The sequence below is a fragment of the Amblyomma mixtum genome, chromosome 6 (genome assembly GCF_055824585.1).
Source record: "Amblyomma mixtum isolate Tamu chromosome 6, ASM5582458v1, whole genome shotgun sequence".
Taxonomy (NCBI): Eukaryota; Metazoa; Arthropoda; class Arachnida; order Ixodida; family Ixodidae; genus Amblyomma; species Amblyomma mixtum.
The window spans coordinates 393,867-418,434 of NC_143017.1; the positions used below are offsets into that span (position 1 = coordinate 393,867).

At 58.5% G+C, this 24,568-nt stretch overlaps 7 protein-coding genes and 1 pseudogene across 7 annotated transcripts; 3 read left to right on the plus strand and 5 right to left on the minus strand.

Annotated features, from left to right (window-relative positions):
- Positions 1–1,046: 1,046 nt before the first annotated feature.
- On the minus strand, positions 1,047–1,421 carry LOC149338045 (histone H2B-like). Its single transcript, XM_089550250.1, has one exon. It carries the CDS (start codon positions 1,419–1,421, stop codon positions 1,047–1,049), a length of 375 nt encoding a protein of 124 aa, XP_089406376.1.
- A 6,090-nt stretch (positions 1,422–7,511) lies between these two features.
- On the plus strand, positions 7,512–7,886 carry LOC149338046 (histone H2A-like). Its single transcript, XM_089550072.1, has one exon. It carries the CDS (start codon positions 7,512–7,514, stop codon positions 7,884–7,886), a length of 375 nt encoding a protein of 124 aa, XP_089406198.1.
- Positions 7,887–8,816: 930 nt separating this feature from the next.
- LOC149338047 (histone H3) lies at positions 8,817–9,227 on the minus strand. The gene has a single exon (XM_089550073.1). It carries the CDS (start codon positions 9,225–9,227, stop codon positions 8,817–8,819), a length of 411 nt encoding a protein of 136 aa, XP_089406199.1.
- A 4,357-nt stretch (positions 9,228–13,584) lies between these two features.
- LOC149338048 (histone H4) lies at positions 13,585–13,896 on the minus strand. Its single transcript, XM_089550251.1, has one exon. The coding sequence runs from the start codon at positions 13,894–13,896 to the stop codon at positions 13,585–13,587; it is 312 nt and encodes a 103-aa protein (XP_089406377.1).
- Positions 13,897–16,348: 2,452 nt separating this feature from the next.
- LOC149338049 (histone H2B-like) lies at positions 16,349–16,723 on the minus strand. The gene has a single exon (XM_089550074.1). It carries the CDS (start codon positions 16,721–16,723, stop codon positions 16,349–16,351), a length of 375 nt encoding a protein of 124 aa, XP_089406200.1.
- A 277-nt stretch (positions 16,724–17,000) lies between these two features.
- LOC149338050 (histone H2A-like) lies at positions 17,001–17,375 on the plus strand. Its single transcript, XM_089550075.1, has one exon. The coding sequence runs from the start codon at positions 17,001–17,003 to the stop codon at positions 17,373–17,375; it is 375 nt and encodes a 124-aa protein (XP_089406201.1).
- Positions 17,376–18,305: 930 nt separating this feature from the next.
- On the minus strand, positions 18,306–18,716 carry LOC149338051 (histone H3). Its single transcript, XM_089550077.1, has one exon. It carries the CDS (start codon positions 18,714–18,716, stop codon positions 18,306–18,308), a length of 411 nt encoding a protein of 136 aa, XP_089406203.1.
- A 3,939-nt stretch (positions 18,717–22,655) lies between these two features.
- Positions 22,656–24,471, plus strand: LOC149338052 (uncharacterized; annotated as a pseudogene).
- The last annotated feature ends 97 nt before the right edge of the window (positions 24,472–24,568 follow it).

Here is a 24,568-nt window from a genome sequence, read left to right on the forward strand (position 1 = left end):
TATTCAATACACAATTCGGCACGAGCGCAAACTGTAGGGCGAAAAGAAAGGCACCCGAACTTCTGTCGTGCCGCTTGCAGGAACATTAAGCGCATGCAACTTGTCTTCCTCGCGCGTCCACACGTTGCAGTGTGGTCGAGCGCGGAGCTTCGTTTCTGTCTGCGCTCATTTCCTATAGCTATGATGCCCGCAGAGAAGTAGAGGAAGTTGCGCGCCCCGCACAGGGCTGTTAATACGCTTATCGCTACACTTTCTACCTCCGTCCCATTAAACTCAAACGCCGCGGCTGGCTTTTTTTTTTTTCTTTCTGCCTTTAAACACAACAAACATTCACCACCTGCTGGAGGTTTGCATGGCGCTGAAGCCGACAAGGAATTTAGCACCTTGGGCCACCTCACAGTTTACTGCTGGGCTTCGTTACAAATTTTATTTTTGTCACCTATTTCAGGATCCCTATGCAACAGACGTTGCCGAAAAAATCCCTCGCGGTCGACTCCCCAACGTCCGCAAGGGGTTTTGCGCAAGTTCAGTCAACCCATTGCACTGTGCATACATTTCAGGACTCAGTAGTGTGTTGTGAACGCGTCTGAACCGAATAGCATTTCTAAGGCTTTCTTCCTTTCTTTTTTTTTCTTTCCCCCCTGCAGCTAAAGTGTACTGTAGGCCACTTTAAGCCCACGCGTTATGGGAAGCAGAGCTGAACTCAAGCAAGAAATAAAACGCAGTAACAAGACGGCCACACCGCAGCGCTGAAAGAATACGCGACTGCCGCACAACAAACAGCTGGTGGGGCCCTACAGAGGGAACCTATTCACATGCACAGCAGTCAAAACGAGAGATGCCTTGGTATTTAAAACCACTTCAGGCTGCCACGCGAGGGGAATAAGAAATAAATAAATAAATATTATACACACATCACGCTCAGAGAGAGGAAAAACAGGACCGGTGCATCGCTGCCTGCAGGCAGGCTCGCCAATGCAAACACTTTGGTTGGCTCTGATAAGAGCCGTTGAGGTGAGGGCCGGCGGCAGGCGCAATGTGCCACCCTACTTGGAGCTGGTGTACTTGGTGACAGCCTTGGTGCCTTCAGACACGGCGTGCTTGGCCAGTTCGCCAGGCAGCAGAAGACGCACCGCGGTCTGGATCTCCCGGCTGGTGATGGTCGAGCGCTTGTTGTAGTGGGCCAGGCGGGAAGACTCGGCCGCGATGCGCTCGAAGATGTCGTTCACGAAGCTGTTCATGATGGACATGGCCTTGCTGGAAACTCCAGTGTCTGGATGCACCTGCTTCAGCACCTTATAAATGTAGATGGAGAAGCTCTCCTTCCTGCGGCGCTTCTTCTTCTTCTTGTCCGTAGCGCGCACATTCTTCTGAGCCTTTCCGGCCTTCTTCACGGCCTTCCCAGAGGGCTGAGGCGGCATGTTGACAGCGACGTCGACGCTCGGCAACACGGACGGTGTCGAAAGAACGTGAGTGTGAGTGAGTGAGTGAGTGAGTGGGTTGAAGAGGGAAAGGGGGAGGGCACGAGCCTATATACTGGTGGCAGACCACCACGCCCATTGCCAGCGTGCCGATAGTGGTAGGGGGGAGGGGGAGAAAAGAGAGGATAGAAGAGGAGCGCGCCGCCGCATTGTGTGTCGTATGACACTCGCTGTGCTCCTTAGGCCTGGAAACGACCGTGGAGACCTGTCTCCTCCAAGAAGGTCAGGAGGAGCTGGAAGGCTTTGATGGGGTGGTATCCTCCAGGGAAAAGTAGATCTTCCTGCGAGGAGGAGGGTAGACCCAGAAGGCGGAAGCCTGCAGCCAATTTGTTTCTGTGAGCTGAGAAGGCCGAGCACTCGCAAAGAAGATGCTCCAGGGACTCCATAGGGCTGTTGCAGTAGCTGCAGGCTGGCGAAGGGGTGAGGCCGAGGCGGTGAAGTCTGGAGCCCGTGCTGGCGCAGCCCACACGAAGTTTCAGGAGGAGCCTCCTCTCTTGGACGGTGAGACCCGAAGAAGGGAGTGCCCGTGGCGGGTGACCCTCAGCGACCCTGGGATCGGGGTGGTCAATGAGCAGGTGGCGGTCGGTGATTGACCTGGCCAGGTCCAGGGGACACAACGATGTTGAGAGTGGAGTGGAGGGGTTGTGTGCTTCCTTTGCCAGGGCATCAGCTGCCTCGTTGCCAGGTATTCCAGCATGGCCTGGGACCCAGCAGAGGTGTATGGTGGTCCCTCTATTGACGATGGCATCCAGCCTGGCCGCTAGTCTCTTGACGATGGGGGTGCCTTTGGAGGGTCTCTGGAGAAGTTGAAGGGCAGTTTTGGAGTCAGTCCAGACTGCCGCGACACGGACTTCCGGTGTGTCCATAAGGATATCGGCTGCCAGGTGTATGGCTGCCAGTTCCGCTGTGGTCGAAGAAGCGACGAAAGGTAGCCTGGACTTTCTGCTGGAGCCGAGGGAGGGGGCAGTGCAGGCTGCTGCGGCAGACGGGCAGGGCCCAGGCACGACAGAGCCGTCAGTATAGAGATGGACTGCTCCGGCAGGCTGGTCGTGCTCGAGTGCGGCCACTTCTTGACGGAGGCCAGATGGTGGAGTGTTGCTTTTGGTACGGGATCCGGGGAGGGATAGCTGTACCGTGTAAAGGTGGCCCTGGTCCGGGCGGGGTGGGAGGGGTACTGCCTCAGGTTGTCCCCCTACGAGTTGATCGAAGGCTTCGGTTATCTGGCCCATGCGGGAGTGCGGCCTAGTGCGGAGGCGGTCGAGGAGGGGACGGCCATCTGTGGCGTTGTGGAGGCGCTCGACATGACGAAGGGCTGTGCGTCTGGAGAGGAGCTCCATGGTCCAAAAGCCCGCCTCAGCCAGGGTGGCAGCCACGGGGGAAGTACGGGGGAGTCCGAGGCAGAGGCGGATGGTGGCCCGCTGCTTGCTCTCAATAGCCAGGTACTGGGCCTCTGTGAGATGGACGAGTGGGAGGGAGTAGAGGTACTGGGACACGGCCATGCCTGAGAACAGGCGGAGAGCCAGCTTGGTGGTGATGCCCCTGCCTCTTGGCAGGAGTGAACGGATGGCTCCATGAACCCTCGAGGCCTGCCTGAGGTAGTGCTGAACTGCAGGGCGCCAGGAGAGACGGCTGTCAATCCTGAGGCCAAGGTACTTTGCCTCCGTCCTCCATGGAAGTGGGTGGCCCTCTATGGATAGGAAGGTAGTGCCAGAGCGGGCGCCCACTCTCTTGTTGAAGAGCATGGCCTCTGTCTTTGTTGGAGAAAGGCTCAGTCCTGCTGTTCCAAGGAAGGTAACAAGAATGTCGATTGCCCGCTGGACGTTGCGTATGGTCTGGACCCTTTGTCGTCGAGGACCTTGGCACCAGATAGCGATGTCGTCCGCGTATATGGCTATGCGGACTGGCAGCTGGAGGTCCTGTGGAAGGAGCCTGGGTAGAAGGGCCATGACTGAATTGAAGAGTAGGGGGCTGAGTACGCTCCCCTGGGGAACTCCTCGATAGATGTGCCGTGGCGTACTGGTGGTGGTGCCCAGGCGGACGAGGGCCTGACGATCGGACAGGAAGCCCTTGATATACTGCAGGAGGTGGCCAGTGACGCCCATGGAGGTGAGAGCATCGAGAATGGCCCCGTGGAGGATGTGGTCGAATGCGCCTTTGATGTCTAGGAGAGCCAAGCAGACAATTTGTTTCTTGTGCCTTGCTTCCTCCAGTGTGGAGACAAGGTCTCCGATGGCGTCAGCGGTGCAGCGATGACGCCGGAAACCTGACTGCTGCTCCGGGAAGAAGCTGGTCAGGTGGCCAATCCACTCTAGACGGTCGAGGGCCATGGCTTCCAAGACTTTGCCCGGGACGGAGGTTAGGGCCACTGGTCGGTAAGACGACAGTGCTGTTGGAGGCTTGCCTGGCTTGAGTACGGGGACGACCAAGGCTGTCCTCCAGGCGGCTGGGAGCTGACCAGTCTGCCAGACTGTGTTGAAAGTGGTCAGGAGGTTGCTCTGGAGGTGATTGTCCAGGTTCCTGAGCATTTGGTATGTAATACCGTCGATGCCCGGGGCCGTATGACGCCTTGAACGCTGGAGGATGGCGGAGAGCTCCCTCATTGTCAATGGGGAGTTGCAGATAGCAGCTATGTTGTCCAGCTGAGTGGGAGGGGTCTGTATTGCCCCTAGTGGAAGAGGACCAGGTGTGAAGGGAGGTGGTTCTTCCGAGGTGAAGAAGACGTTAGCCAGGCGTTCCGCCAGCTCTTGAGTGGTGATTCCTTCTGCAACAGCGAATGCCAGGTGTGGGTTGAGCTGGATGCGGGGGGCAAGTAGCGAGCGGAAGAGGCGCCATGCCTTTGCCGGACTGCGGGTGGCCACGAGAGATGCGCAGATCCCCTCCCATGACTCGGCTCGACGGCGGTTGTGGGTGCGTCTGCATTGTGCATCCAGGCGGTTGTAGGTGGTCCAGTCTTCAGGCCGGTCTGTCCGTAGGGCTCTCCTCTCAGCTTGGCGCCGTTGGGCTCGGAGTTGGAGGAGCTTAAGGTCTGGGACAGGTTGAGATGGTGGGACCTCGCAGGTGATGGAGGCTGCGGTGGCACATCTTTCCACGTGAGCCAGGACGTCTCCCTGGAGCGGGAGGCTGTGGAGCAGTTGCCGGAAGCGGTCCCAGTGAACAACTCTGCAGATACGCCCGTCCACCCTCCTCCCAGGTTTGGGGGCAAGTACGATGGGGTAGTGGTCAGAACCCCACGTGTCCGGCGAGGGGGTCCACTCATATACACACCGTTGTGACACGATGGTGAGATCTATGCATGAGCGGACACCACCCCTCCGGACGAACGTGGGAACCCCATTGTTCAGTATATGAAGCGATGTACCACGCAGAGCGGCGATCAGGTCTCGGCCACGGCGGTCCGCCCTGCGGGAGCCCCACCGCGGATGAGCCGCGTTGAGGTCCCCGCACAGCAGACAGTCGCCGCCTATAAGGCTGACCAGCTGTGGCAAGGATTGAGCATCCCATGGGATTGTGGGACGCACATAGACACTTGCGACAGCCGTGTCAACACCTGACAGCCTGACTCTTACGCATACACACTCCATAGGGGCCACCACCCCATCACTCACTGGGATTTCTGCCTGGGGGAGGGTAGAGCGTACGAAGAGGACGGCCCTGGATCTTCCAGGCGGGTGGAGGTGGTCATGGCAGGGGTCCGCCTCGCAGGTGTGAAGGAGACATGAGGTTTTGCTATAGTATGCCACATAGCCCGGGAGCCGCGCCTCGTCTGGACGGAGGTAGGCCTCCTGAAGGGCCAGGACGTCTGGGGGTAGGGGATCCACCTCCAGGCGGCTGATGAGCTCCGCTCTTCTGGGGCGGAAGGCACGGCAATTCCACTGGATTACCCGTGGACGAGGGGTAGCCAGTGGTCGGCTAGCCATGTTGGTTGGTGTGGTGCGGCCCCTGCCCCACGGTTGGTGATGGCTGGGTAGCTGCTGGGAGGAGCAGTGTCAGGGCTTGAAGGGTTGCAGCTAGGGTCGCCGTGAGATGTTCAAGTTGACCACACAGGGGGGAAGGTGTTGCGGCCCTCTGGGGATGGGAAGAGCCTGGGTCAGAGGACTCTTGCACAGGCTGGAGTGCCTGTGGTGAGGCCTTTGCGACTTGTGCGTAGGTGCGCTCCTGGGTTCGGAGGCTGGTCCTGATGGCTCTCCGAGAGACAGGTTGGGTGGCGGATGCCACGGCTGCTGCTACTCGTCTTTCTTCCTGCCAGCGAGGGCAGGAGGGGGTGTCTGCGGAATGGTGTCCTCCGCAGTTCGTGCACCGTGGTGATTTGGCATCACAGGCGCTGGTTTCGTGGTGGCGGCCACAGCGGAGACAGCGGGTTGGTAGGGTGCAGCTGGCTGTGACATGATCTAAACGGCCGCAACGGCCACATTGGATGGGGCGTGGGAAGGCTGGTCGCACTGGCATCCTGAGCTTGTAGAGCGACACATGGGATGGTGGCTGTGGCGCACTGAAGCGTAGCTGCAGGGCGTTGCCCTGGGATCGCCTGATACTCAAGATGGGTACTGATGACTCCAGGGCTGGTAGGAGATCGGCATCTTCCAGGTCAGCAGGGACGCCATGGATGAAGCCTGTAGAGGTGCTCTTGTCCGCCGCAGATCTCGCTCGTACAGCCATGCCAGCCAGGGTGTGTAGGGCTAAGAGAGCTGTGATGGCCTCCGGGGTGACAGCATCCACGGCTACGATGTTCCGTGAGGGGTTGACCCTCACGGAGGCGACGCCTTCTGTGGAGGACAGCTCCGCAGCAATGGTGAATTTGTTGCACTTGCGGAAGGATGTGCCCTTATTAGATGGACGAAAGAGAACTGTCCCTACTAAGTTGTCCACTGTCTCCGGAGGGAGGGGAGGGCGTAGTGGGCGATGACGGGGTCTGCGGGGTTTCTTGGTTGTCCACCCCTCCTCGTCTTCTTGTGCCCAAGGAGAGGGGTGATCCCCGTCTGAGTGGACGGTCGGGGGGTGGTCCAAGGCTCCTGGGCTGGTGTCCTTGGTTCCCTCCAGGATGGTGTCTTGAGGGGGTGATGTGGCTGAGTCGGGGCACACAGGAAGGGGGTCTGATGATGGTGGAGAGGGTAAGGTGGTGGGTGGCGCGTCCGACGGGTCTGCAGCCGGCTGGAGAGGCCCACTAAGTACAGACTGGCTGAGTGTAAGAGATGCCTCTGGTGTGGGATCCCTTCTACCCTTGGTCTTCTTTTTCCGTGGAGGCACGGGAGCCGGCTTGGGCGTCTTCAGGAATTCCGCTGCCCTAGAACGGAGTCTTGTTAGGGCAGGCGAAAATTCGGGATCCTTGGGCGGTGGGGAGGAGCTGCGGGGTCTGGTCCTCCTCATGGAAGAGGCCGCGTCCAAAAGGCGCTGCTTCCGCTTGTGTTCTGCAAGCAGGTATTGGACGCTGTCCTCGAGGTGTCTCAGGAACATTTTCGGGTCGCAGCCCATGCTGGAGCTGCGTCTGGAGGTGGAGCGGGAGGCCGACATGGCTGTGGTTGAAGTGACGGCCCGCTGAGAGCAGCGAGCGAGCTCCCGGCGACGAGCGTCTTGCTCTGCTTGAGGTTGAGAGTCGAGTGATGGGACGTCGAGAGCAGAAATTTCCCGGGGGGCGGGGCATCCGCTAGGAGCTCGAGGAGTGGAGGGGAGCGATGGCGCGCGCGCCAGTGGCTGCGCCCGAGGGTGAGGGAGCGCGCCCTCTCCGAGATGGGTGAGGAGGGCCGCTGCCGCGGCGAAGAGGGTCGGTCGGGCGTCGAGTGAAGGTGGACAAGAGCGTCCAGAACGCGCGCCAAGGGGCGCGCGGCGCTTTTATACTGGCACGGTGGTGTTCAAGCGACCCGAGCCAGGCCGCCGCGCGATTGGTCGACGCAGCGATAGCTCCGCCCCAATCCGCGTCGGGCTCGCGGCGCGGGGAGAGAGCGCGGTATTCGTTTCGTTTCTATCGAACGTGCTCGCACGCAGTGGTCGTCGCTGATTCTCCTGCTTCTCGAGCGTACTACAACAACAGTCACCATGTCCGGCCGCGGCAAAGGAGGCAAAGCCAAGGGCAAGAGCAAGACCCGCTCCAGCCGCGCGGGACTCCAGTTCCCCGTTGGCCGAATCCACCGTCTCCTGCGCAAGGGCAACTACGCGGAGCGCGTCGGAGCCGGCGCCCCGGTCTACCTGGCCGCCGTCCTGGAATACCTGGCTGCCGAGGTGCTCGAGTTGGCGGGTAATGCTGCTCGCGATAACAAGAAGACGAGAATCATTCCTCGCCACCTGCAACTGGCCATCCGAAACGACGAGGAGCTCAACAAGCTGCTCTCGGGAGTGACCATTGCCCAGGGTGGCGTCCTGCCCAACATCCAGGCCGTGCTGCTCCCCAAGAAGACCGAGAAGAAGGCGTGAGCGGTCCTCTGCACGTCTATGGAGGCGCGCCCGCCGCAGCGATAGCTCGCACCTAACGGTCCTTATCAGGACCAACCAAGTGCCTGCCACGGCGGGGCCTCGCTCTGCGATCCCTTTGCTCTGGACCACTGCGTCCCTCTCATGCTGCTTTCGTTTACTGCCCGTTGGGCGTCACTGACACTACTCGACCACATGCGGCCGCGCACACAGGTTCGCTGTCCTTTCTTTTTTCTTTTTTTTTCAGCCCGCTACAGGCCAGTACAGCGCACCGAGAGCAATGTTATTAATGGACTACACGAGAAAAGCGCGTCTCGTGGTTTCCTTCCAGTGGGCTGGGCTTGGGAATATCACCAAACGGCATGATTGGCATGTCGCAAGGGATCGTTTAAAGGAAAAGTAATAAACAGCCCAGCGACGAGGCACAAGACAGAATAAAGATGGACAAGCGCTTGTCCGTCGTCGCTGTGCCGTTTTGTTTTTTTTTTTTTAATTCTTCAATATGCACCAATTCGCTCAGTTTTTGTTTTTCTGCTGTGTAGTTTCAAGGAGCTGCTGCATTTACTTGTGCGGACAGCGGTTCTTATTTTTCTTCTTCTTGTTTTTCGACTGCATCCCATTCGGTGCGCGCGAGTTGTTATCGGCACAAAAAGAAATAAAAAATAACTAACCTGCGGGAAGCCGCCGGGGTGTAAAAGTGCAGGCGAGTTCAGTACAAGGGCAGTGCGGAATCACTTTCAACACACTCACCCATGTCGCAGGAACAGACAGTCAGAGTAAAAAAAAAAAAAGAGAGAGGTACCGGGGTCCTGAGCTCGTGTTCGTCTCGACCGTGCGCCCGTGGCCAACGCAAACGTTTGGGTGGTCCTGAGAAGGACCGTTGTGGAGCGTTGCTGCTGCTGCTGCTGCTGTGGCGGCGCCTCGAATACGCTTTTAGGCGCGCTCGCCACGGATGCGCCTCGCCAGCTGGATGTCCTTCGGCATGATGGTGACGCGCTTGGCGTGGATCGCGCACAGGTTGGTGTCCTCGAAGAGACCGACAAGGTATGCCTCGCTGGCCTCCTGAAGTGCCATGACGGCCGAGCTCTGGAAGCGCAGGTCGGTCTTGAAGTCCTGAGCGATTTCTCTCACCAGGCGCTGGAAGGGCAGCTTGCGGATGAGAAGTTCGGTCGATTTTTGGTATCGGCGAATTTCACGAAGTGCCACGGTGCCAGGCCTGTAACGGTGAGGCTTCTTCACTCCCCCGGTAGCTGGCGCACTCTTGCGAGCAGCCTTTGTGGCCAGCTGCTTACGGGGGGCCTTGCCGCCAGTGCTCTTGCGCGCGGTTTGCTTGGTACGGGCCATGGTGACGAGCGCGGACGCTGGAAACGGGAGACTGCCTCCGGAGACGGACGGAGATCGACTGCGCCGCGCGGCGGTGCTGCTCCGCAGCGCCCCCCCCTCTCTCCCACCTGATTGGTCGCCTGACGGACCGATGGCTACCCTCCGTTCAGCGGCACCCAGAATGCTGGAAACCGCCCGGTTTCGAGCGCGCGTCGGTTTCGCGCGTGGCAAACGTGACGCAAGTGGGTGTGGAACCGGGGTCTAGCACAAGATTACGCTGCGCCTGTCCTTTAGGTTTGCCGCAAAAGCAAAAGCAAGCCTCTGGAAGGAGGCGGGCGTCCGCGGCAGCGTCCACTTTGACACCACAGCAGCACGGTGTCGACGCGGTTGCGGCTGGTTCCGTGTGGCGTTGGCGCACTGCAACGAGCCTCCCCGCTTGCCGGGGGCGCGGTGTTGAAGGAACGCAACGACAGCTTGTAGAAATACGTCTGCACTTTGCGCACACCAAATGAGGGGCGAAATAACTGAATAGCGCGCTAGCCAGAAACAGCGGCGCAATGACCGCTTGGATGCACGGAACATGTACTGCCAGACACATGATCAGCTGATTTTGTGAACTGCAAAAACAAAAACAAAAAAAAAGGAAGGGAGAGTCAAGGTCTCCTACCAAAGAGGTTGATTCGTAGACGGCTGCTCGCTGTGCAGTCAGTAGGGCTTCTCGTTTGCGTTCCGTTGTTATTGAGTTATTAGTACCATGTTGGCAACATCGTGTCAGCACGGAATAAAACGGTCTGTTTTCTCTGCCTAGATGTAAAGCATTCATAAGCTCTCCCCCCAATGAGAAAATGCCTGTGCGACACCAAGCGTACCTCATGAATCCATCACAAGCTGTTGAATATCGCGCCACTCTTCCCAGTGATACGATACGAGGTCGGCATTTCTTCCTGGAAAGCGGCATCACGACTACGTCCCGTTCCGTTCCGTTGCAAGCAAGCCTTTACGACAAATTATTCCAATGACCGGCGCAGCTCGCAGCACTAATGATGCCGCCATGGCACACTTCTTGCTGCACCACCTTTGTTGAGCTTAATGCGAACTGAACTGTGTCGTCAACCAACTTGTTCGACGGGACAGCGGCGCAACTCGCAGCCAGACACCTGAACAGCGCAAAGCAGCCCACAGGGTACACAGCAGGTAGATCGACGCACCTCGGCAAAGCTGTAAGGGTTGAAGAGAGAAGCGCTTGGGCGCAGAACGCAATAATGCATGCAACTCAAAGGAAGCGCAACAAGAGAGACGGCAGATTTAGACATATTGACAAACCCACCCCTTAGGGCATGAATGCCACCTCAGAGTGCGTCGTCGCTTCCAAGGAGGTTCGATGGGTGCACTGTGCAGTCGACAGATCAGTTCGCTTCAAATTTCAAGCTGCACCAGCCAAAACGAGTTCCCAGTTATCGTTATTGAGCACGAAAAATCGCCTGGAGAGCAGCGCGCGCATAGGGCTGTCTCTGTACACATTGCGTGTGTGTGTCTACCAGCCAAGGAACACTCGCCGACTAACCCGCGTTACTTACAAGTTACTTACTGAAGATGATTCAATGCATCCACAAAACACACACAAAAAAAGGCGAGCAGAACGAGAACCCACTTCTGATGGATGCGGTTATTTACTTCCCTCAAGTTTCCAGAGTTTCCAGTGTTCCCACATCCGCAGCTCATGCACCTCCGAATTTCCTGTAGTTTAAATCCATTAAATGTTTGCACTCTCTTCTTGCAGATAAAAAGGTGCGGAATTGAGAAAACAGTTTGCCCTGCGCAAAGTTGGCAAACCATAGCGAGACACATACCATGACGTACGATTGCACGGAAGGAAAGAGCCGCGAACACTGCGTGGAAAGCGTGCATCATGCCTAACATTTCCCATGCATCTCCAGGCAGTATTCTTCCAGTAACAGGTGGCCAAAGTTAGCAAAAACAGTAGAGCACGCATTGAAGGCACCCCCACCCCTCCGTGATTGAGGTGCATTTCCTGCGGTCGCTTTATAAGCGAACAGAAGCCCATCCATGGATTTTATTTAGGTCACCGGGCAGTGTAATGAGGAAAAACATTTTATTTCGTTCGTCCCTTGCATTTTTCTTTTTCTTCCAGAACCCCGGAGAATGGCACTGCGCGACGCCGCCCAACACTGTTAACAACACATAGTTTCTTGCCACTGGCTACAACTCGAAGTGAACGGGTTTCGGCACCAAAACTTTTGTTGTACTCCGGACGCCGAACGACGAGCAGCTAGCTTCGCTGACTGCTCGGGCGTTCCGAGAGATGTGTAGTTGCTTGCATTTGATTCTTGTATTTAACGCGTAAAATAAATTCAACGAGTTAAGTTTCAACGACTGGATCAAGTCTGATCATTTGTGATTAGGCTAACGAATAGCGGCAGCTACGCATAGTTACAACAAAACATTCTTTGGATAGTAGTGCGCCCCGTCCCTACTAACATCTCGTCCCTATCTTCTGTTCTCTTTCTTGAATAATGCAATGCCCCTCCAAACTCCCGCACTAGCAAAACGGCGCCAGCCAGTAGGGCAACAAAAAGCAAGCCAAACGGAATGAAAAGCCACAACTAAACCAGACTGAGCAGGGCGCACTCGCAATTTCCTCAATTACGTGCAGCAAACAAGACTGAAAAATTTATCCAAACGCTTCAGTCGCCGTACGTGCGACCCGAAATTAAAGCGCCTGAGACTCAAAACGCCATTTAAGGGGAAATCAAAGTGTACGCAAGCCGGGAGCTGCTTCCTCCCCAAGGGAATGCATACCTTCCAGCAGCGCGGTGCACGCAACTTAATCGCCGACGCTTCGCGCGGCCGCGGCGCCACCTTCCTCCAGCTTGCGCAAGTACCTACGCCTCCGAGACCAGCGCCCGGAATCTTGGAGGCAACGGTGCGGCTCCCGCCTCTACTTTCATCCTTTTCATGCACTCCAAAACGCAGGCAGCGCGCTATAGACGCCTGTCTGGACGCCGCAGTTGGGGCACACAAGTTCACAGCCGCCCCAAATAGCAGTTGAGCTGAAAGCTGCACTGGTTGCTTCAAAAAAAACGCACCTCGGAAGTCACCGGCTGCAGAGGGAAACCGTCCTACGGACGGACGGCCAGACTCGCTCAAAAGGCAAGCAGTGAGCTAGCGCGACGTCGCTGTGCCTCTCCCAGGCTCTCTTCGCCATCCACTCTAAATGCTAACACATCCGAGACGCCTTTCACGCACCTGACAGCACACCTTGCTTGAACACACTGCCCTTATTCAAAAGAGGAAAGTGACTCGCGTCAATCAATACACTCATTTTCTGTGGATCGCGCAAACGTTTTCCGCGACACTGACTTTGTAGGAACCGTATGTACACACCACGCATGCAATTTCAGCGTCGTCGGGCATCAAAAATTCGAGGAACAACTGACGACACACACTGGGCACAACAACAACAGCAACTTTATTTCGCAATGCCGCAAAAGTATTTATATTTGCTGCATTGGTTGGCGCAACAACAAAACACATATGCCCGTAATGAGCTGCGATGCGTTTGAATTCACGCAAGCAATTTCGAGGCTGGCTGGTTCCCTCACCGCGTGATGTAATTGTTTACAAGAAGCCGTGCAGCTAGCTATGCCGCTATTTTGTCCGCATCATCGCAGTTATGCTCCCCAGGTGTTTGGTAGCTGAATTTCATGCACAAGACGTTGTTTGCATTCGCCAGGCGTGTTTACCTGCCTGTCTGTGGCTGCGAAACGAACCGCCGACGAATGTAAATAAATCGCTTCGCCTGCGATTATGAGAGGCCGCGCGCACATAAACAAGGAAATGTGTACAGGGGTTCGTTTCGAAAGAAAGCATAATGCCTCTTTTCACCAGACCCGTTCGCAGCACGCACACACGATTGATTCATGGCGAAAGGTAGGTTGTAAACTTATGGCCGCGAAGCTGAAGCGAAAAATGTCGCGCACACACACGTGCGAAAGCCACACACGGCGGCCGCCCTGCCAAAAACGATGCTGCCTCAGATGGCTACTACTATGGCTGCAGACAGTGAGGCACGGCGCAATCAACTGCTCACCTGAGACCGCTGCAGCTTGCTGTTGTGGCATAATCCGCTCGCTTCCGCAGGCGACAACAAGTAGGCAAAGAAAAAAAAAAAAACCCATAGAGACAGAGAGAGAGGAACAAACGAGAACCGGAGCTCTGGTTCGCAACCAACAGCTGCCAATCCAGCATTTGGGTAGCCCTAAAAAGGGCTGTTTGACGACGACACGGAGCTGGAGTAGAGGGTGCACGCCGCACAGGGTCCCTTCTTCCTGACGCGGCGACTACCAGCGTGGCCGGCCTAGCCCCCGAAGCCGTACAAGGTGCGGCCCTGACGCTTGAGCGCGTAGACGACATCCATCGCGGTGACAGTCTTGCGTTTTGCGTGCTCCGTGTACGTGACGGCGTCCCGGATCACGTTCTCGAGGAACACTTTCAAAACGCCGCGGGTCTCCTCGTAGATCAGGCCCGAGATGCGCTTGACACCGCCTCGGCGCGCCAGACGACGGATGGCAGGCTTGGTGATGCCCTGGATGTTGTCCCGCAACACCTTGCGATGACGCTTCGCGCCTCCTTTTCCGAGCCCCTTGCCGCCTTTGCCACGACCAGACATCACGATGCAGAAAAGCGCGACCGCTCGGCTCCGATGCAAAACAGAGAATGCAGGCAGCGAGCCGCGGGGCGTTCGGTCGCGGAGCGCAGCGACGACCGCCATTGGCTGGCGCCTCGACCAATCAGGGTCCGTCTTCGCGAGCGGCGCCTCGCTAGCATCACTGAGCCCTTTCGCAGGACTCTCGCGCAACTACGACCATGGGCAAACTCCTCGCGGGCAGAGCGACTGAGCACAAGAAAAAAAAAAGAAACATTCGGCCTCATGTGCGATGCTGACGCAACAACAACAAACTAAAAAAAAAAAAAAGAACCGCGCGCCTTAGAGGGGCCACAGGAGTGCAGTAACGCGATGACCACTGTGGCTGTATAACGCTGGTAGTAATCCGATCTGCATTTGCAGCTCGGTCAAGAGGATGGAAAATGAATGTTGGAGAATCCTGCTTTGTTTTCGTATTTCCTTTTTTTTGCTGCGTGTGCGCGCGTTGGAAACAAACAGGCGCTCGCTGCTTTTGTTTCTTTCATCTCGCAGCAGGGTGTTTCCAGCCCTTTGGACAACCAGACGCACCGCAGAGTGCGCTGCAACGACGAACACAGCCCGAGCCTGTCACATTACAAGTTCAAACTGCGAAATCGCGCGCCTCATTAAAACACATTAATGGCAGTCGAATCGCGTGCCGCCCTTCCTCATCTCTTTTTCGCGAGTTAACTCTTCCGTTCGCTTGCGCGCCAGGATTCAAGAGGCCACCATGGGAGCGCGCGCGACGGCGCTTCGCTGTGTACTCCCCTCCTCTACGGGTCGCTAGGATGCTGAAAAGCGACCAGTTTGCCCGGCGGGCAAAATTCAAACGCTTGTATCTCGGAAAGTAATGCATGCAGGATTTCCAAATTCGGCATACGTGTAGAACACGTTTCGGACCATTTCTCTGGCTAATTTCAGTTCGCTGCACCGACTACGAGCAGTTCGAGCGCCCCTTTCCGTTTTCCGACCATTCCCCGGCTGTGGTACCGACGAGCGCTACTCGGCTCCTGCTTCTCCTTCTTGGCTGTAATCTCTCGAAGCTTTCATTTTGGCTTATCTTCTCGCGGAATTAAAAAAAAAAGCCACCACAGGCAGCGAAATATGCACACACACACACACACACACACCTACCTGACTGAGCTCAGGTCTCTGCATGCACTAGCAACGTAAAAAGGTGGCAAATAACTGCTCCTTCCCATGCGTAGCCCGAACGTTTTATGGAGCCCATGAGCGAGTGCACTGCACACGACTTTGTTACTATTAGCGAAACGTAAGGGACGCATGACACCCGTGCAACCGCGAGCACATAGTAAATATTTGCACGCCTGTCGTGCGCGCCCAACAACAGAAGAACGAAAAAAAAAATTGTGTATCTGCCACACAGATATTATTCAATACACAATTCGGCACGAGCGCAAACTGTAGGGCGAAAAGAAAGGCACCCGAACTTCTGTCGTGCCGCTTGCAGGAACATTAAGCGCATGCAACTTGTCTTCCTCGCGCGTCCACACGTTGCAGTGTGGTCGAGCGCGGAGCTTCGTTTCTGTCTGCGCTCATTTCCTATAGCTATGATGCCCGCAGAGAAGTAGAGGAAGTTGCGCGCCCCGCACAGGGCTGTTAATACGCTTATCGCTACACTTTCTACCTCCGTCCCATTAAACTCAAACGCCGCGGCTGGCTTTTTTTTTTTTCTTTCTGCCTTTAAACACAACAAACATTCACCACCTGCTGGAGGTTTGCATGGCGCTGAAGCCGACAAGGAATTTAGCACCTTGGGCCACCTCACAGTTTACTGCTGGGCTTCGTTACAAATTTTATTTTTGTCACCTATTTCAGGATCCCTATGCAACAGACGTTGCCGAAAAAATCCCTCGCGGTCGACTCCCCAACGTCCGCAAGGGGTTTTGCGCAAGTTCAGTCAACCCATTGCACTGTGCATACATTTCAGGACTCAGTAGTGTGTTGTGAACGCGTCTGAACCGAATAGCATTTCTAAGGCTTTCTTCCTTTCTTTTTTTTTCTTTCCCCCCTGCAGCTAAAGTGTACTGTAGGCCACTTTAAGCCCACGCGTTATGGGAAGCAGAGCTGAACTCAAGCAAGAAATAAAACGCAGTAACAAGACGGCCACACCGCAGCGCTGAAAGAATACGCGACTGCCGCACAACAAACAGCTGGTGGGGCCCTACAGAGGGAACCTATTCACATGCACAGCAGTCAAAACGAGAGATGCCTTGGTATTTAAAACCACTTCAGGCTGCCACGCGAGGGGAATAAGAAATAAATAAATAAATATTATACACACATCACGCTCAGAGAGAGGAAAAACAGGACCGGTGCATCGCTGCCTGCAGGCAGGCTCGCCAATGCAAACACTTTGGTTGGCTCTGATAAGAGCCGTTGAGGTGAGGGCCGGCGGCAGGCGCAATGTGCCACCCTACTTGGAGCTGGTGTACTTGGTGACAGCCTTGGTGCCTTCAGACACGGCGTGCTTGGCCAGTTCGCCAGGCAGCAGAAGACGCACCGCGGTCTGGATCTCCCGGCTGGTGATGGTCGAGCGCTTGTTGTAGTGGGCCAGGCGGGAAGACTCGGCCGCGATGCGCTCGAAGATGTCGTTCACGAAGCTGTTCATGATGGACATGGCCTTGCTGGAAACTCCAGTGTCTGGATGCACCTGCTTCAGCACCTTATAAATGTAGATGGAGAAGCTCTCCTTCCTGCGGCGCTTCTTCTTCTTCTTGTCCGTAGCGCGCACATTCTTCTGAGCCTTTCCGGCCTTCTTCACGGCCTTCCCAGAGGGCTGAGGCGGCATGTTGACAGCGACGTCGACGCTCGGCAACACGGACGGTGTCGAAAGAACGCGCGCCAAGGGGCGCGCGGCGCTTTTATACTGGCACGGTGGTGTTCAAGCGACCCGAGCCAGGCCGCCGCGCGATTGGTCGACGCAGCGATAGCTCCGCCCCAATCCGCGTCGGGCTCGCGGCGCGGGGAGAGAGCGCGGTATTCGTTTCGTTTCTATCGAACGTGCTCGCACGCAGTGGTCGTCGCTGATTCTCCTGCTTCTCGAGCGTACTACAACAACAGTCACCATGTCCGGCCGCGGCAAAGGAGGCAAAGCCAAGGGCAAGAGCAAGACCCGCTCCAGCCGCGCGGGACTCCAGTTCCCCGTTGGCCGAATCCACCGTCTCCTGCGCAAGGGCAACTACGCGGAGCGCGTCGGAGCCGGCGCCCCGGTCTACCTGGCCGCCGTCCTGGAATACCTGGCTGCCGAGGTGCTCGAGTTGGCGGGTAATGCTGCTCGCGATAACAAGAAGACGAGAATCATTCCTCGCCACCTGCAACTGGCCATCCGAAACGACGAGGAGCTCAACAAGCTGCTCTCGGGAGTGACCATTGCCCAGGGTGGCGTCCTGCCCAACATCCAGGCCGTGCTGCTCCCCAAGAAGACCGAGAAGAAGGCGTGAGCGGTCCTCTGCACGTCTATGGAGGCGCGCCCGCCGCAGCGATAGCTCGCACCTAACGGTCCTTATCAGGACCAACCAAGTGCCTGCCACGGCGGGGCCTCGCTCTGCGATCCCTTTGCTCTGGACCACTGCGTCCCTCTCATGCTGCTTTCGTTTACTGCCCGTTGGGCGTCACTGACACTACTCGACCACATGCGGCCGCGCACACAGGTTCGCTGTCCTTTCTTTTTTCTTTTTTTTTCAGCCCGCTACAGGCCAGTACAGCGCACCGAGAGCAATGTTATTAATGGACTACACGAGAAAAGCGCGTCTCGTGGTTTCCTTCCAGTGGGCTGGGCTTGGGAATATCACCAAACGGCATGATTGGCATGTCGCAAGGGATCGTTTAAAGGAAAAGTAATAAACAGCCCAGCGACGAGGCACAAGACAGAATAAAGATGGACAAGCGCTTGTCCGTCGTCGCTGTGCCGTTTTGTTTTTTTTTTTTTAATTCTTCAATATGCACCAATTCGCTCAGTTTTTGTTTTTCTGCTGTGTAGTTTCAAGGAGCTGCTGCATTTACTTGTGCGGACAGCGGTTCTTATTTTTCTTCTTCTTGTTTTTCGACTGCATCCCATTCGGTGCGCGCGAGTTGTTATCGGCACAAAAAGAAATAAAAAATAACTAACCTGCGGGAAGCCGCCGGGGTGTAAAAGTGCAGGCGAGTTCAGTACAAGGGCAGTGCGGAATCACTTTCAACACACTCACCCATGTCGCAGGAACAGACAGTCAGAGTAAAAAAAAAAAAAGAGAGAGGTACCGGGGTCCTGAGCTCGTGTTCGTCTCGACCGTGCGCCCGTGGCCAACGCAAACGTTTGGGTGGTCCTGAGAAGGACCGTTGTGGAGCGTTGCTGCTGCTGCTGCTGCTGTGGCGGCGCCTCGAATACGCTTTTAGGCGCGCTCGCCACGGATGCGCCTCGCCAGCTGGATGTCCTTCGGCATGATGGTGACGCGCTTGGCGTGGATCGCGCACAGGTTGGTGTCCTCGAAGAGACCGACAAGGTATGCCTCGCTGGCCTCCTGAAGTGCCATGACGGCCGAGCTCTGGAAGCGCAGGTCGGTCTTGAAGTCCTGAGCGATTTCTCTCACCAGGCGCTGGAAGGGCAGCTTGCGGATGAGAAGTTCGGTCGATTTTTGGTATCGGCGAATTTCACGAAGTGCCACGGTGCCAGGCCTGTAACGGTGAGGCTTCTTCACTCCCCCGGTAGCTGGCGCACTCTTGCGAGCAGCCTTTGTGGCCAGCTGCTTACGGGGGGCCTTGCCGCCAGTGCTCTTGCGCGCGGTTTGCTTGGTACGGGCCATGGTGACGAGCGCGGACGCTGGAAACGGGAGACTGCCTCCGGAGACGGACGGAGATCGACTGCGCCGCGCGGCGGTGCTGCTCCGCAGCGCCCCCCCCTCTCTCCCACCTGATTGGTCGCCTGACGGACCGATGGCTACCCTCCGTTCAGCGGCACCCAGAATGCTGGAAACCGCCCGGTTTCGAGAGGATCCCTGGAGGCGCGCGTAGCGAGCGGTTGTATACGGTGTCGCTCCGCGCTAGCTCAGCTATTTCACCACGTGGTCATCACTCCTGATGCCCTAATTGAGCCCCGCTATTAATTATAGCAACAGCCGCGCTGCCGGCGCCGCACGGCGCTTAGGGGGCTTGCAACATGGAGCCCCCGCGATTTCCCCACGCGAGTCGATCGCAGCGAAGCTCCGAGCACGTGGCACCACCGCGATCCTACAGTCTTAACGCCAGGCCATGCACTATAAGTGCCCTACAAGACTTACTGATCGCGGTGGAGCGCGCGAAGCAAGAGGTGCAGCTTTCTTCATCTCGGGGTGCTGCCTCGACCGCTTGGAAGCCGCTGCCACCAAGAGTGTGGCCGCAGCCACCACGTGCTCGCGATAGCGAGCACGCATCTCATCAGGAGGCCGCTGTCTTCCCTGCTGCTGCGGTGAGCGCCCGGGACCTCGGGGCAGGCACCGCGAGAGGACCCGCAGACCTGGCATTGGAGGCGATGGACGAGAGCTCGCACAGGAAGCGGGTCCGATCGCCGTCTCCCCCACCACGACGCAGCGTGCAAGGCGCTGCTGATGCAAGCCTGGAAGGCACGGCCAAGCGCACGCATACCACGAATTCCCCGGACCACGTGGAAGCGGCCGTTGACCTCGAGCGTCGAGCGGCCCACGCGCGAGATTCCCCTCCCGCGGCGGCGCTTTCCCCCTCGCAGGTCCCTCTCTCCCAGCCAGCTGTCACCGGAACCGGATGGCGCGCTTCGGCGGCGGCGCCACCAGCGGGGCCCGCATCGTCAGCTGGCCAGATTTCGTCTGCTAGCAGCGAGCACGCGCCGCCTCCCAGCTCGTCTCAACCCGTTTCTTCTCAGCAGCGGGACTTGATCCCGTGGCGATTCCAGACCACCAAGGCTCAGAGACGACGCAGGGTGGCCCTGGCTCGAGCCGCGGCTGCCGTGGAGCTGCCTGCGAGCCTGGTGGGCACGGTGCTGTTCCGGCCAGCTGACCGAGGGGCTGCCTTCACCAAGCACCAGGGCTGGGAGCTGGCAGAGGAGATCGGGCCCCGACCTGGCGTCCTGGCGGTCCGGGTCAATACCCGCCGCAATGTGGTGGCCGTGGACGCGGGGAGCAGCGACGCCTTCCAGGCCCTGCTAGCCACCACGGTCATCAGGGGCGTCCAGGTCCACGCTCGAGAACCCTCCCCTCGAAACCAGTGCGCGGGCCTCGTGTTTGGCGTGGACGAGAGGAAGACGGCGGAGGAGCTGCTCGCGGCGTCTGAATCATCAGTGCCGATGACGTCGGCGTCGCTGTCTGGTGGCACGCTCACCATCAGATTCGCGGCGCCGACGCCACCGGCATTTGTATCTATTTACAGACGCCGCCTTGCTGTCCGGCCCTGCCGCCCGCGGCCCCTGCAGTGGGCGAAGTGCGCGAGCCTGGCGCACGCAACCGGGGCCTGCCGGGCTCCCTCACGCTGCACACGCTGTGGCGGCCCGCACGAGACCGGGGCTTGCACCACCAAGAAGCCTCGGTGCATTAACTGCGGCGGAGCTCACGCGGCCACGGACCCTGCGTGTCCGCACTGGCAGCGTGAACGCCATGTGGCCACCTTGATGGCCACATCAGAGGCGCCCCTCTCCAGGCGGGCGGTTCGGGCCGTGGTGCAAGCTGAGACAGCCCCGCGAGCCGCACAGCAGCAGCAGCAGCAGAAGAGGGAGCAGCGCGCGCCGCGCCCTCTCTCGTACGCGCAGGCAGTCGTCCGGGGCGAGCAGCAGCAGCAGCGCCACCGGTCCAGCCAGCGGCCGCGCCGCCAACTAAGCCAGCAGACGGCAACCGGCTCGGAGGAGGACAGGCGCAGCACGCTGGCCCCGCAGCGCGCTGCGCCGCGCGCGCCAGCTGATTCACGGGACCAGCTGATTCTACAGCTACAGCACGCGCTGCGCGCGATAAGCGCCCTGTTTCCCGAGGGCAGCGATGGACAACGGGCCTGCTTAGAAGCTGCAGGTGCCCCCGCACGGATAGGCCAGCATCATGGCTAGTCGCCGGGCTCCTCCCCGTATCCCATCCATCCTGCAGTGGAATGTACGCTCTCTTGCAGCGCGGTACCCTGAGTTGCGAGTTCGCATCGCGGAGGATGCTCCGGAGGTTATCGCGCTGCAGGAGACGTACATTCGTCTCCAAGAAGGGGAGCCGCAGATGCGACTGCCTGGATATATTGGCTATCACTCACCAACAACGTGCGAGGAACCCACCTGTGCTGCAGTGCCGTGTTGTGACCGTGCCCATCGCCCCGGGAAATCGCGGTGCGCGATTTACGTGCGCAGTGACGTTTTGCATACTCTCGTCGGTTCGGCGGCGGCGACAACCGATGCCCAGGAGTGCGTGGTGGTGACAGTGCGCGTCGGTGGTGTTGACACGTCGGTGGCTTCTGTGTATGTGCGCCCAGCTGTCGCGTGGAACGCGCTGTGTTTTCGTGCGGTTTCCTCGTGCTGTGCCCCGCGTCAGATCATCTGCGGTGATTTTAACGCTCATCACAGTGCGTGGGGCAGTGTGCGACATTCCGCGCGAGGAGACGACCTGCACGACGCAGCAACGCAGCTGGGACTCACTCCCCTGAACACCGGCGAGCCCACCTTTCGACGACGCGGAACACCCGGCTCCTGCATCGACGTTGCCTTCGCATCCAGAGGGATAGAGGCGACATGGCATCGATCACCATCACTCTGGGGCTCAGATCATTACTCCATCCTAATTGAGCCCACTGCTACGGAGGCCCGCGCCAAAAGAAGCTACTCCATCGTCAACTGGAGCGCGTTCAGGCAGGCGGTCGATGAAGCGGCCGTCACTGGAGCCGACTTCTTCTCGAGTCTGGTTCGGAGCGCCCTAGCAGCCACCAGACGAGCAGAGGTGCGGGCAGGACAACCCACACCAGATATCAAGCTGCTCGGTCTGCGCGAGAAACGCGACCGCGCAGAAAACAGGGCGCGACGAACCGACCGAGCGGCCGATTGGACCGTTTACAACCGCCTGGACGCAGTGGCGCGGCGCCACTCTCACAAATTGTACCGACGGCAGTGGGCTTCGCTATGCCAAAGGATGGAGGAAGACACCAGCTCGCGGAGGCTATTCGACATGCTGCGACGAATTACGAAGCAACAGGTGAACCCTCAGCCTTTGGCCGCGCTTGCCATCTCAAGCGGCCTTAGCTATGAACAGCTGGCAGAGAGGTTCGCCGATCGCTTCGCGCCGCCCAGCCTCACGAACGACGCGAGCTCAGACCCACCTGAGAGCCCCGGAAGCGATGCCAGCCTCTTCCCCGTCACCTCAGATGGCCCCTGTGACGCGCCTTTCAGCGCGGCGGAACTGAACAATGCGCTCGCGCGATGCCGCCGTCGCTCGGCGCCCGGGCCGGACGGGGTGACTTATCAGATGTTACGCAACCTGGATGCGAAGCAACGAGAGGTCCTCCTGCAGCAGATCAACTTGGTGTGGGAACGCGGGGAACTCCCGGAGGATTGGCGCACTGCGGTCGTCTGTCCCATCCGAAAGCCAGGTCGCCCACCCACGGAGCTGAGTGGATATCGTCCAGTGGCTCTAACATCGGCGGCTGGTAAGCTCATGGAGCACATGGCATTGCAGCGTCTGAACGAGCGGGCCGCGGCGGCCGATTTGTTTGACGAGCGGCAGACGGGTTTCCGCGGAATGCGGTGCACGGCTGATTCGATCTCGGACGTTGTCACTGCCCTCGAGCACGCCAGAGTGGCAGGCCAGGTAGCGCTGCTGCTGCTACTGGACGTCTCGGGAGCATTTGACAACGTTCACCGCGCACCGATTCTAGCGTTGCTTGAAGCGGCCGGCGTGTGCGGACGTCTTTTGCGATATGTTCGCGGCTTCCTGAGCGGTCGTACCATGCGCGTGAGAGTGGGGGGGAAACTCTCTGAGCCTCGTCCGGTGGATCTGGGCGTGCCGCAGGGCTCTGTTTTGTCACCATTCCTGTTTAATGTGGCCATGTCGGTGGTGCCGGGTTCCCTTCCCACGGGCGCCCGACATCGCGTGTACATGTCCATATATGCAGATGACATTGCTCTGTGGTGCCTGGGACCACCGGGCGAGGCGCTCCGCGTGCGGGGATGCCTTCAGGGGGCCCTGACCGCAATCGACGCCTGCTTACGCGGTCTCGGTCTGTCGCTGAGTGCGAGCAAATCGGTAGCCATGGCCTGCGTTTCACGCTCGCGTGCGCGCCCAACGCCACTGTCACTGGACGGGACTCCCATTCTTTGGCGAAAAACGGTGCGGTACCTCGGCTTGGACATCGACCAGCGCCTTTCTTTCCGCCCCGCGGCGACCAAGGCCTGTTTGCAGATGAAGAGGATCTCCGCCGCCGTTCACAAGCTCACCGCTCGAGGCCAGGGCATCTCGCAACAAGCCGCGCTGCGTCTGTACAACGCCGCAGCCTTGGGGGCGATGCTGTATGCATTGCCGCTCGTCTCGGTGCGCAAGCCATGTTGGACGAAACTGGAGCTCCAACACAGGAAGTCCCTGCGCGTGTGCCTCGGTGTACCGCGCACTTCACAGTGCGCCGCAACGCTAGCCGAGGCAGGAGCGTGGCCACTTCAGCTCCAGGCCACGCGCAGGGCTCTGAATCACATCGATCGGCTCCACCGCGCACCAGACGGCGGCTCGCTGCTAGAACGCCTGCGCACGCGCCCTCGTTCACGCATGGGCGCGGCGTTGCTCGAGTACGAGACCCTCACCAATGGCTCGCCCCCTTACGACACCTGTGTGCCCTGGCCGGCTGCCACGGAGATACAGCGAGAAATCGTCGGCATCGCGGGAAAGCGGAGCACACCCCTCTGCGCTGTGCAGCAGCTAACCAGGGCCGTCATGCACGAGGAATTACAGGACCATCTCCTCGTGTTTACAGACGGCTCAGTGGTTCGTGACAGCTGCTCGCTCGCAGCGGCCGCCACCATCCCTGCCCTGCGACTGCACAGCCAACAGCACACAAACTATTTGGGTTCTTCCACCACGGCGGAACTCGTGGGACTCCAGCTCGGGTTGGAACTCGTGCTCACCATCGTCCCTCCGCCGCCCAAGTGTGCTGTTTTGTGCGACTCCCGCGCCGCCCTCAGCCGGCTGCAGAACATCGGCCGTGGTACCCCGTTAGTGCGCGCAATCCGAGCGTGCCTTGCGCAACTGGCACAGCTTGGATGTGTTGTGCGCGTTCAGTGGGTGCCCGGCCACTGTGGAATCGCCGGCAACGAGGACGCTGACGATCTCGCGACCGCCGCACACCAGCTCCCTTCCAGCAACCTACCCCTCGCGCTGGAGGACGTGCGTGCGGTCATTCAGACTCATCTCCGACGGCAGCACCCCGATCCCCGCATCGCAGAAGGTGAGCGCATTCATCTCGTCACCGGCTGTCGCTCGCTCACGCGGGCGCAGCGCGCAATGATCCTTCGACTGCGAATTGGATGCGTGTGGAACGGGGAACGACGTGCGCGTCACGGGTTCGCGACGAGTGCAGCGTGTGTCGGGTGTGGTTGTGACGAAACACTCGAACACTTGCTACTTCGTTGCACCGCGCTCATAGATGCCCGTCGCGACATGCTTGCGGCCTACCGGGCGCTGGGCATCTTGCCAGACTCCCTCGC